The following is a 12,651-nucleotide window of genomic DNA, read 5'->3' as shown; positions in this document are numbered from 1 at the left end:
ATATGCATTTTACTATAAACTAGAACACATATCAAGAGATTATGAAATTGCGTTATTCTCTGAAGCGTCTTGTCTGTGTAATGTGAGGTTCTTGGTGTGGCCAATAGGTGGCAGTGTGGTGCATCAGGGTACTTGAGATGTTTTTTTTCCTCCCAACAGCCACATCACATCCGTGATCCCAAACAGCAACAACAAGGAAGAAGCAGTCTTCTCAAAGTTTTTAAGTAAGAGCCTAGATTTTGTTTTATGGATAATATGATTTACATTTAAAAATCTTCTTTGACATTTATTATACATTCAGGAATATCTGTAAAATAGTTTAATGTTAAGATAAACTATTCGCTTGCACCAGAGTTGACGTAAACGTTAGCAAAGAAGCTACATGACTTAGTCTCTTGAATATCCGGTAAAGTTGTGTTTTTTTTTAAACATACTTATGGCTATTAGCCAATGAAGGGACTCTCTAAATAAGAATATTTATGTTTGTAAATTACAGTTTCTTCTATATCCTGTTTGTAGAGTGATGTGGACCAGGCCCCTTTTTGACAGTAAATTTCCACTCCTCTACTACTAAAGTATTCAGTCTATTTGAATTAACATTTGATCAACAATCTTTTCAAAAATATATTTTAAGTGCTTAATGGAGTTAGTTTGCTCTGGTATAGATTGCAAGCTTTATGATCTGGAAGTGATATATTAATATTGTTTTTTAGGCTTTAGCATAAATGTAATTGCATTAACAGGAACTTCATTCATTAAGTTATAACCACCAAATCGCTTATACACTGGGCTCTAAAAAACGTATGAGCTTCTATTATTTTTTTATACTGTATTTAAAGTAGCTCTTAGAGTAACTGTTCTTGAGCTGTACTTCTCCAGGCTTTGTGAAAATCTTTTAAACCATTTCTAAAATATTACTACCCCTTTTTTCTTCTTTTTATACCTTGAACCAAAGCAAGGATTTTATTGCCACACATAAAAGACAGTTTAGATATAATGTCTATGTTGGTTCAGTGGGTTAAAAAATGCCAAAACACACACAGGTGTATTAAAGTAGTTTGGATGAACTAGGGAGGTGGTTCTTACCTTATATAACAAGTCCTACCTTGGTAAATATTACAGATGCACCAATCAGTCAGCCAGAGGTAGGAATCAGTCAACTTTCCAGGTCAGATCCATGCTAATAATACTACTATGAAGAATACTTAAAGGTGATTAAAGTTGTTGGGACATTTTTTGAAGACCACTTACCAAACAACCCTGTATTCGAAATGGGTTTGCAAGGTTCTTATAGATAGATCATAGTATTTAAACACAGTTTAACTATATATTGAAAATTAGAAAGTTTAATAAGAAACCTAGCAAAGCTGTAGGAAGTTATTTCCTGGTACTACTGTGATAACAAACATTTTAAATTGTTCAAAACCATTTTCAAACCAACGTCATCCAACATGACTGCCTCACATTTTAAACTTAGTGATAGCTGCAGTAACAAAGTCTTGGTTTTTATCTCCACCACATCTGTTGCTAATCCTTGCAATTTGCAACATATATTACACTTAATGTCTTGACAAAACTGTTTAAATAAAAAAAAGCTGAGAAATGCACATTGTAGCCTAATGATTGTTAGCCTGGTCATTAGTTTCCAACTTGCAACTGGAGCAAAGTTCAGTTTGGTCTGCTTATTAGTTCTACCGTATGGTTGTGGTAAATTTTAGAGCTTCACAACATATTCAATTGCAGTTGTCACTGTAGCATTGATGTGTACAATATCACAATCTCAAAAGTCTCTTTGAGGTACTTTTTGGTTCGTCATTAAATTTACTCGCATTGAATCCGCGCTGGATGGATGGACTTTGAGTGCCTTTGATGCCAACACCTGAAACAGGATTAAGTGGCTGAGATGTGACTGCTCCTATAGAATAACAGGGACATCATTAGGACAAAAAGGAAAGAAAAGGGAGCAAAATGTGGGTTAATCACATCATATAGCTTCATCGCAATGATCAATAGTGAAATATTGCAGTTGCATGTTTTCTTATTACATTGCAGCCCTTTGTAAACTTGATATGTACCTGTCTGATAGCTAAATATTGTCTTGAGTATCACGAAAGGAAGCCCAAAGACCAGGACTCTCCTTTAAAATTTTTTACTGAAGCAGAGTTTGTCGTGCCAATATTTGCCAAGCTCTGGTTAACATCAAAGTGTTTAGTTGCATTTTACATACAAACATTTGAAAATATTTTTTGTGCAATTTTACTTCAGCAGTAAGTCTTCAGATGTCGTCTGCCGCTCCAAAGGGAGAGAACTGCCTTGTGGACATGGACAGCAAGGCTGGAGATCTGTTTAGTGCTGAAAATGCTCATCCAACAGGCACAGGGGGCACTGGAATACTGGCCAAGTAAGAGCCATTCATTGCAGATATCAATATTATTACATAGATGATTTTATTTCTTAGCATTTTCATATCTCTTTTCATGTTTATGTTCCATTGCCTCTACTTTACAGGCTGTGGCTTCCCAAAGGCCTCTCAGCCAGCGTAGCTAAAGAGTGGTTCGACCAGCGCAGATTGTCCATTCGACCATGGGCCAGTTTTGTAGACCAACGCAAGTTCTCAAAACCTCGAAACTTCGGAGAGCTGTGTCAGAGGGTGGTGAAGAATGTGGAAGTTTACAACAGCAACTACACCTTCATCTTTCTGGGTCTCATTCTCTACTGCATGTAAGGCTTACGATGAGTTGGATTAGTATTGCTCTAATCTGAAAACATTTTTCTTGTCCTGTGATTAGTGTTTTGTTTCTGTACTCTATACGAAGTAAACACATTTAAAATGAAATATAAATTGCTGCCTCAAAACCTGAGAGTGACTGGCCTGTTTCTGTTTCTAATCTTCAGTATCAGCTCGCCCATGTTGCTGATTGCCTTGGCTGTGTTTGCTGGTGCCTTCTACATAATCCACCTCAAGTCCCTGGAGTCCAAACTGGTCCTTCTTGGTGAGTAAAGTTATCATAAAGTGAATTGATCTGTTTTACATGTATGTTCCATGGTTGAATTTTATTACTTTTTGACTTTATTTGAAGCATCATTAAAAATCAAGTTTAATCAGTCCTGCGGTAAGCAGCACAAACACACCTGTATTAAGCGCATTGATTGGTTTCCTTTGTGCTGTCTTGTTAAACAGGCAAAGAGCTAACCGTTCCCCACCAGATAAGTTTAGCCGGACTTGTCTCTCTGCCTGTGTTCTGGTTGGCTGGAGCTGGTGCTGCTGTGTTTTGGGTTTTTGGTAAGTTAAGCCACGGTAGTTAAGTCTTGCCTTGTGTTACTGCTCTGGGTATGCAACCCTGCGTATGCTGTCCAGTCCCAGTTTATGAACAGCTGGTAAATTAGTTTGGCAACAGTTAATTCATAGGTTCAGTGGCCTCGCCCATTAGATCTATTTATATTGATGAGGTATAGGTGGTTAAAAAAAGACACATTTTCACTAAAACACTCAAACAAAACCTTCATCATGCTGCAGAGCATCATATTAAACCTGGCAATATAATACACACCTACAGGTCCTTCTCAAAATATTAGCATATTGTGATAAAGTTCATTATTTTCCATAATGTCATGATAAAAATTTAACATTCATATATTTTATATTAATTGCACACTAACTGAAATATTTCAGGTCTTTTATTGTCTTAATACAGATGATTTTGGCATACAGCTCATGAAAACCCAAAATTCCTATCTCACAAAATTAGCATATTATTAAAAGGGTCTCTAAACGAGCTATGAACCTAATCATCTGAATCAACGAGTTAACTCTAAACACCTGCAAAAGATTCCTGAGGCCATTAAAACTCCCAGCCTGGTTCATCACTTAAAACCCCAATCATGGGTAAGACTGCTGACCTGACTGCTGTCCAGAAGGCCACTATTGACACCCTCAAGGAAGAGGGTAAGACACAGAAATAAATTTCTGAACGAATAGGCTGTTCCCAGAGTGCTGTATCAAGGCACCTCAGTGGGAAGTCTGTGGGAAGGAAAAAGTGTGGCAGAAAACGCTGCACAACGAGAAGAGGTGACCGGACCCTGAGGAAGATTGTGGAGAAGGGCCGATTCCAGACCTTGGGGGACCTGCGGAAGCAGTGGACTGAGTCTGGAGTAGAAACATCCAGAGCCACCGTGCACAGGCGTGTGCAGGAAATGGGCTACAGGTGCCGCATTCCCCAGACCTGGGCTACAGAGAAGCAGCACTGGACTGTTGCTCAGTGGTCCAAAGTACTTTTTTCGGATGAAAGCAAATTCTGCATGTCATTCAGAAATCAAGGTGCCAGAGTCTGGAGGAAGACTGGGGAGAAGGAAATGCCAAAATGCCAGAAGTCCAGTGTCAAGTATCCACAGTCAGTGATGGTCTGGGGTACCGTGTCAGCTGCTGGTGTTGGTCCACTGTGTTTTATCAAGGGCAGGGTCAATGCAGCTAGCTATCAGGAGATTTTGGAGCACTTCATGCTTCCATCTGCTGAAAAGCTTTATGGAGATGAAGATTTCATTTTTCAGCACGACCTGGCACCTGCTCACAGTGCCAAAACCACTGGTAAATGGTTTACTGACCATGGTATCACTGTGCTCAATTGGCCTGCCAACTCTCCTGACCTGAACCCCATAGAGAATCTGTGGGATATTGTGAAGAGAACGTTGAGAGACTCAAGACCCAACACTCTGGATGAGCTAAAGGCCGCTATCGAAGCATCCTGGGCCTCCATAAGACCTCAACAGTGCCACAGGCTGATTGCCTCCATGCCACGCTGCATTGAAGCAGTCATTTCTGCCAAAGGATTCCCGACCAAGTATTGAGTGCATAACTGTACATGATTATTTGAAGGTTGACGTTTTTTGTATTAAAAACACTTCTTTTATTGGTCGGATGAAATATGCTAATTTTGTGAGATAGGAATTTTAGGTTTTCATGAGCTGTATGCCAAAATCATCCGTATTAAGACAATAAAAGACCTGAAATATTTCAGTTAGTGTGCAATGAATCTAAAATATATGAATGTTAAATTTTTATCATGACATTATGGAAAATAATGAACTTTATCACAATATGCTAATATTTTGAGAAGGACCTGTATGCATGGCAAAAAAAAAAAAATGGTTGTGTGCCACAGTGGGCCTTGCTCAAATGCGCACTTCCCTGATCTTCTGCTGAAAGGTGTCCAAAACAAAAACCCCACCATGCAGAACACCTGGACTAGTGTGGCTTCTACTGATGCAGTTCCAGATTTTAGCATAACTCCATAATGACACGCCTAGGAAGAAGAACCAATTGAATTGCAACTTATCAAGGTGAAAAGAAAAAAACAGTTCGATTCAGAAAATTTCCACTTCCTGTACGCAATTATGCAGAGATACGCAGCTACAAACTGTTTATGTTTTCTTACATGCTGGTCATGAACTTGTGGTTTTTAATGTAATGTGCCAACAGAACAATGTTTTTTTTTTTTTTCATGTTGTCTATCACCCTGTCAGTCTCCAAGCATGCTAATATTTTGTTTATCAAAATATTCAGGTCATCGCAGTGGTTGCTTTGTGTAGCCCATGGCACATTCATGCAGCCAAGTTCTTACTGATGAAAAATTATCAATAAACTAATCCGCCATAAACACACTAAAGAATCGTGCTGCTAATCATTATTGTGCACTAGTATGGACTAATAATGCTTAATTCTTCTCTGCTCCACCACATGTCCGCCCTGCCATAAACATGTATACAGCCTGTGGGATTTAAGGGTGTCCTACTCTCACAACCAAACTGATAAATTTGTGTGATAATAGCAGTAGACCCATGTGTCTGATAAATGAGGGGTGTTGTGTTTTTTTTATGTTATTGTTGTAGTTGATTAAGGCAGTTTTAAGGGCTGTAAATGCATTATGGTAGCTATGGATATGCTTGAAATATTCTCTAGTCTAACATCCCTTTTTCCCTCTTGTCCTTTCCCCATCCAGGAGCTACGTTGTTTGTCATTGGCTCACATGCCGCTTTCCGACAGCTGGAGGGATCCGACTTGGACGAGCTCCTCATGGAGCCTGTGTGATGACCCACCTGAACTTGAAGCAGGTTCTGATTGACGATCGGGTATCTTTCTGACCCAATGATTGCATCAGCCTTCAGGTGTTTGAGGTGAAAACTGCTGTGAGACCTGTTTCCAAGCTATATGTACAGCTTATATTCCATGTATTTAACCTTATGGCATTTTATCCAGAACGCACCTTATATCGTGTCAAAGAACTGTTGTTACACTCATTCATGCACATAACTTACCATATGCACAAATAATGAGTTACTTAATAACCAAAGCACATTGTTAATTATAAGCCTTTATCTGCATATTTCTACCCACTCATGCCTCTGGTTTGTATCAGAAATCTGCTCCTTACTGATATACCCTCTGTCTGTTGATAGAGCTTTTGCAATGCCCTGTAATGCATCTGCTGTAGAAACAGATTCTCTATTCCAAATTTATAAACTGTTGATGATCAGTAATTTCCAAAGGCAAAGTGCCATTTAAAGCTTTAAAATGCCTGGTTATTACGCACAAATGATGTTTTTATTGTAATAAATGCTAATTTGAGAAAGGATTCTGGATTCTGTGTTTTAGTTTTTATGTTCTCATTGTCTGTATGCATATTTAATCAATCTGCTTCGAACATTCGGGTAATTAAAGCATGTTTCAGAAATGTCCTTTTTGTTTACATATACAGGAAATGTGTTTTTGTATTGAAATTTTGGAAGTGCAATAAACCCTGGTTACTGATTCGTCAGTTGTCTTCTGTTTGTGCATGTTTGGCAGTGCTTGCATTGAACTCTGTGGCCCTCAGAACCTCGACTGTACCTTTTGGTTATTATTCTGGTCCGGTCTGAATGCACAGCAGAATAAAACACCATAAATCCCTCCTCTGTGTCTAGCACACCAAACTGCAGCATTCACTGACAACCACCCCCCTCCCCCCTTGATTTCCCCCATTGTTCCCCCTCTTCATGTGACCCTTGTGACCTGTGCTCCCTGACAGCGCAGTCAAAGGACCCCATACTCGGGTTGCCATGGCAATGACCTTGGAGGGCCCCAGCCAGACGCGCACTAGTCCACAGGAACACTCGCTTACACACTGCGGCAAAGCCGAGCGATCGATATTCTATTATATGTAGGGGTGGTGAGGAGAAGGGAGAGGGGGGGTTGCACTGCAGTGAGCTCACTGCAGAGACACGGGGGAAATTAGAACCAGGGTGAGAGTAAGAGGGTGTTTGTCAGTGAGAGTGACACAATGTGTATGTGTGAAAGGGAGACAGCCTTGGATCAGTACATTTCTCAAAGGGACTTGTCCTAAATTTTTGCCACAGCAGGCAAAGTATTTAAGTTAACTAATCAGTATCTCTCTGGTGATGCAGTATTACACCATGTGTGATTTGTGGGAGTTGTGCACTAGACAGGCAAGAGGTTTGTTTAAAATAAATGACCCCTGAGAGGTGTCACAATTATAGTTTGGTAACAGCTTCAGGAACACAGCCTTTTTTATTTTGATGTATCCTAGACATTCACAATTCTTTATTTTTACACAATGAAACTCACTTCTGTTGTCTCATTGAAGCTCACATGTTGATGTCAGGTAAAGCTGACATGTACTGGTTTTGGTGCATTACCCTGGGCTGCTGCCAACTTCTCCACCTATAGCAGTGCATTGAGGGCATAGACACTAGGTGGCACCTTATTCTTTGATTAATGTTAGCTCATTTCAGCTGTTTCAAACAAAGCTACTGTTCTGCAATCACTGCCACATATCTGCAGCAAGTATATATTTACAGGTCCTTCTCAAAATATTAGCATATTGTGATAAAGTTCATTATTTTCCATAATGTCATGATGAAAATTTAACATTAATATATTTTAGATTCATTGCACACTAACTGAAATATTTCAGGTCTTTTATTGTCTTAATACGGATGATTTTGGCATACAGCTCATGAAAACCCAAAATTCCTATCTCACAAAATTAGCATATAATTAAAAGGGTCTCTAAACAAGCTATGGACCTAATCATCTGAATCAACAAGTTAACTCTAAACACCTGCAAAAGATTCCTGAGGCCTTTAAAACTCCCAGCCTGGTTCATCACTCAAAACCCCAATCATGGGTAAGACTGCCGACCTGACTGCTGTCCAGAAGGCCACTATTGACACCCTCAAGCAAGAGGGTAAGACACAGAAAGAAATTTCTGAACGAATAGGCTGTTCTCAGAGTGCTGTATCAAGGCACCTCAGTGGGAAGTTTGTGGGAAGGAAAAAGTGTGGCAGAAAACGCTGCACAACGAGAAGAGGTGACCGGACCCTGAGGAAGATTGTGGAGAAGGGCCGATTCCAGACCTTGGAGGACCTGCGGAAGCAGTGGACTGAGTCTGGAGTAGAAACATCCAGAGCCACCGTGCACAGGCGTGTGCAGGAAATGGGCTACAGGTGCCGCATTCCCCAGGTCAAGCCACTTTTGAACCAGAAACAGCGGCAGAAGCGCCTGACTTGGGCTACAGAGAAGCAGCACCGGACTGTTGCTCAGTGGTCCAAAGTACTTTTTTCGTCATTTAGAAATCAAGGTGCCAGAGTCTGGAGGAAGACTGGGGAGAAGGAAATGCCAAAATGCCAGAAGTCCAGTGTCAAGTACCCACAGTCAGTGATGGTCTGGGGTGCCGTGTCAGCTGCTGGTGTTGGTCCACTGTGTTTTATCAAGGGCAGGGTCAATGCAGCTAGCTATCAGGAGATTTTGGAGCACTTCATGCTTCCATCTGCTGAAAAGCTTTATGGAGATGAACATTTCATTTTTCAGCACGACCTGGCACCTGCTTACAGTGCCAAAACCACTGGTAAATGGTTTACTGACCATGGTATCACTGTGCTCAATTGGCCTGCCAACTCTCCTGACCTGAACCTCATAGAGAATCTGTGGGATATTGTGAAGAGAACGTTGAGAGACTCAAGACCCAACACTCTGGATGAGCTAAAGGCCGCTATCGAAGCATCCTGGGCCTCCATAAGACCTCAGCAGTGCCACAGGCTGATTGCCTCCATGCCACGCTGCATTGAAGCAGTCATTTCTGCAAAAGGATTCCTGACCAAGTATTGAGTGCATAACTGTACATGATTATTTGAAGGTTGACGTTTTTTGTATTAAAAACACTTTTCTTTTTTTGGTCGGATGAAATATGCTAATTTTGTGAGATAGGAATTTTGGGTTTTCATGAGCTGTATGCCACAATCATCCATATTAAGACAATAAAAGACCTGAAATATTTCAGTTAGTGTGCAATGAATCTAAAATATATGAATGTTAAATTTTCATCATGACATTATGGAAAATAATTAACTTTATCACAATATGCTAATATTTTGAGAAGGACCTGTATATTATATTATTATATAAAAATGACATCATCTTTGAAAACTCTGAATGAAGGAATGCTGCAAGGGTTGATGTGAAATGTCTCAGTAAAGGATGCTTATCGTTTCATATTATTAAAACAATGTTCAAGTAAGGACAAGAAATGCATCAGATGCATCTCCTGATACCAAGGTTCATTCACAATCTGGAAAGATCTGGAGCTTGATTCTAATGTTCTCCAGGAATATGGTGTGAAATGTATACCTAAGTATGAAATAGAGTAGAAAACACCCATCCATCTATCCATCCATCCATCCCTTTTAAGTATGGAACCTTGTTCACCATGAACTTGTAAGTTCACCATAAATTCGTATTTAACTTTTGTGTTTCTACTTGGAAATGTCAGTCTGGAAAACTGGAATTTCAACATAAAAGACAGAAGAACCTTATGACACAAAATCAAAACCAAAGACGCAGGTTTAGGTTGTATTAAATGTTCTAGATGTTTTATTGGTGTTGGTTTCATTTATTTGACACACATTATTTCTACAAGTTTTGAATGACTTCATTTTTTCTTCTTCAATCTCTTTCTGTGATCTGGGATGGACCTAGCTGAGACTGCTGGCCCCCTTCGACTGGTCTCCCAACACGCAAGTGTGCACAGATCCGAGCCGGACTAGTCGGGATCAAGACTTGGATCCGGATCCAGTAATAAGGGCCCCAGGCACATGGACTCATACTGTCACCACTCGAACTACACCACAGCACACTTTCACGACATCATACCTGCACACATGCCTTGATGGGGAACCTGAAGCCTTTTGGTTTATTAAACACAACTTGAAACCCTGCTCTGCTGTTACACTGAAAATTTGCCTCTTGAGAAACCAGCAAAAAAAAATAACGGAAAACAAAGAAAATACAAAAAGAGAGACACATATCCTGACCAGTATTGTTTATGCTCTTTGCTTTGCAACATGTTTTTTATTGTCTCATTTCAATTCATGTATAGAATTATATAGATTTCCTAGAGCACACAGAATGACTGAGTTGATTTACCAACTTGGAGAAAAGGGGATGTACTGTAATAGTTATTAATAACGACAATGGTTCACACTGTGCACACAAACAGAGACAAATGGGGCAGGAGGGAAAGGGAGAGGAGGGCTGTGAGTGAGAGAAGGAAAGAGAGAGAGGACAGGATGCCATGAGAGGTGCTTTGTTAAGCCTAAATGAGCAAAAGCTGCTCTCACACACCTTCTCTCCCGTATCAGAAATAAAAAAAGACAAATAAATCATCAAAATCCCTCCCGCCCCCACATATAAAAAAACAACAACACGGATTGTGGAAAATGGAAGTAACGGGAAAAAATGGACGCAGTGAGATTGTCTGGGAGGTAACCACTCTGTGGATCCTCCACAAACAGGAGACAGAGACGAGAGGTGGCAGTCAAAGTGGTGGCCGGAGTTGGGATCACACGGTGTGATCTTTTAATCTGTGTGTAATTGGAGGACAAGCAAAGGGTTGCTGGCGAGGTGAGAAAGGAGACGAGAGTACTAAAATACAGAGGGGGTAGGAAAGGGAGGAGGAGAAGCTTAATGGTCCTTTTTTTTGCAGAGCATAGACACTCCCTCTGTATCTTCAGCTCATTCAAATCTACATACACAATATGCAGCTGCCGTTTGGTAGATATATTGGTTTAAGTACACAGCAGTGAGAGAACACATGCAAAGAGTATCATAGGAGGAGAACGGACGCAGGGCAATGTAGAAAGTTGTAAAGGTGCTTTTGCTGTTTTTAATCTTTGGGGCAGTTGTGATGGAAATTGCTAGAAAGCGTTTTTTGTCTTTAAAAGGGGGGCAGGGGGCATCTGGAGATGAGTCTTGCCAAGGATGAAGTGAAGGGGAGAACAGATGGGTAGAAGATGTAAAGGGGCTTGAACAAAGGTGTTCCACACTGATCAATAATATGTCTCCTTCTCCACCCAACCTGCAGTGAAAATTAAGAAAAACACAAAGAAAAAAATTCACGGTTACTGAAACATTTTAAGATTTGTCCACATTTGCATTCTTGAGTGAGAAAAAGACAAGTGCATCTCAGTAAATTAGAATATAATTGAAAAGGTAATTTACTTGAGCAATTCAGTTTGAAAAGTGACACTCTTATATGGATTCATTATTTGCAGTGACAGGACTCAAGCGTTTATTTCTGTTAAGAGAGAGGCACCACACAAAGACATATCCTGGACATGAGCCACAACTGTCCCATTTCTTGTGTTAAGCCACTCCAGAACCAGAGACGTCAGAACTACATTAGGGCTAAAGAAAAAAGGACTGGATTTTAACTCTGTGGTCCAAAATCTTCTTTTCAGATGGAAGTAAATGTTCATCTACTTCCATCTGAAAGTAAATGTTAATTTCATTTGGAAACCAAGGTCCCAGATTTTGGAGGAAGAGTGGAGAGGCACAGAATCCATGTTGCAGGGTGAAGTTTCAACAATCAGTGATGACTTGGGGTTCCATGTCATCTGCTGGTGTTGGTCCATCAAGTCCAAAGTCGGTGCAGCTGTCTACCGGGAAATTTCAGAGAACTTCATGGTTTCCTCTGTTGACAAGCTTTCAAGAGATTTCATTTTCCAGCAGGGCTTGGCACCTCCCCACACTGCCAAAGGTACCAAAAGCTGGTTCACTGACCATAGTGGTACTGGGCTTGATTGGCCAGCAAACTGGCCTGACCTGAACCCCACAGAGAAACTATAAAGTATTGTCATGAAGGACATGAGAGACGCCAGAACCAATGATGCAGAAAAGACAAAGGCTGTTGTCAGAACAACCTGGGCTTCCATTAGACCTCAGCAGAACCACAGGCAGATCACCTCCGTGCCACGCTGCATTGATGCAGTAATTCAATCAAAAGGAGTCCGACCAAGTATTGAATGTATACAGATCATGAATATACTGATATTTCCTTGTAAAAAATACATTTTTCTTGATCTTGTGTAATATCTAAATGTTCTAAAAAACTGGGTTTGGGGATTTCATTAGCCTTAAGACATAAACATCAAAATGACCAGAAACAAACACATGAAATGCTTCACTCTACTTATAATAAATCTACATAAGATATGAGTTTCACTTTTTTATTGAAATACTTAAATAAATATAACTTTTTAGTGTTATTCTAATTTATTAAGATGCACTTGTACATTTAATGCTTCTAAAAGTGCAGGATGGTA

General features: G+C 40.1%; 2 protein-coding genes across 3 annotated transcripts in view; one reads left to right on the top strand and one right to left on the bottom strand.

The window, feature by feature from the left end:
• The first annotated feature begins 73 nt into the window (after nt 1-73).
• rabac1 (Rab acceptor 1 (prenylated)) lies at nt 74-6,807 on the top strand. 2 transcript variants are annotated; one of them, XM_047361535.1, is made up of 6 exons: nt 74-224; nt 2,269-2,401; nt 2,509-2,721; nt 2,896-2,993; nt 3,182-3,283; nt 5,997-6,807. In XM_047361535.1, exons 2-6 carry the CDS (start codon nt 2,280-2,282, stop codon nt 6,083-6,085), a joined length of 624 nt encoding a protein of 207 aa, XP_047217491.1. In that variant the 5' UTR covers nt 74-224; nt 2,269-2,279; the 3' UTR covers nt 6,086-6,807. The 2 variants fall into 2 exon arrangements, with proteins under 2 accessions (XP_047217491.1, XP_047217490.1); XM_047361534.1 differs by having other exon boundaries at nt 76-224; nt 2,266-2,401.
• A 3,086-nt stretch (nt 6,808-9,893) lies between these two features.
• Nucleotides 9,894-12,651, bottom strand: part of atp1a3b (ATPase Na+/K+ transporting subunit alpha 3b) — a 29,427-nt gene continuing 26,669 nt past the window's right edge. The window contains exon 23 of the mRNA XM_047361960.1: nt 9,894-11,405. Coding sequence (XP_047217916.1) covers nt 11,377-11,405 — 29 coding nt within the window. The 3' untranslated portion in view covers nt 9,894-11,376. The remainder of the gene's footprint in view (nt 11,406-12,651) is intronic.

The sequence above is a fragment of the Girardinichthys multiradiatus genome, chromosome 3 (assembly GCF_021462225.1).
Source record: "Girardinichthys multiradiatus isolate DD_20200921_A chromosome 3, DD_fGirMul_XY1, whole genome shotgun sequence".
NCBI classification, from domain to species: Eukaryota; Metazoa; Chordata; class Actinopteri; order Cyprinodontiformes; family Goodeidae; genus Girardinichthys; species Girardinichthys multiradiatus.
Note: the sequence above shows the minus strand (reverse complement) of the source record. Positions and strands in the feature narration are given on the sequence as shown.

Coding starts and splice junctions, on each gene's coding strand:
- rabac1 (XM_047361535.1), top strand. CDS start 2,280: ATGTCGTCTGCCGCTCCAAAGGGAGAGAACTGCCTTGTGGACATGGAC. Junction 2,722..2,895: donor GGTCTCATTCTCTACTGCAT/GTAAGGCTTACG, acceptor TCTAATCTTCAG/TATCAGCTCGCCCATGTTGC. Junction 2,994..3,181: donor GTCCAAACTGGTCCTTCTTG/GTGAGTAAAGTT, acceptor CTTGTTAAACAG/GCAAAGAGCTAACCGTTCCC.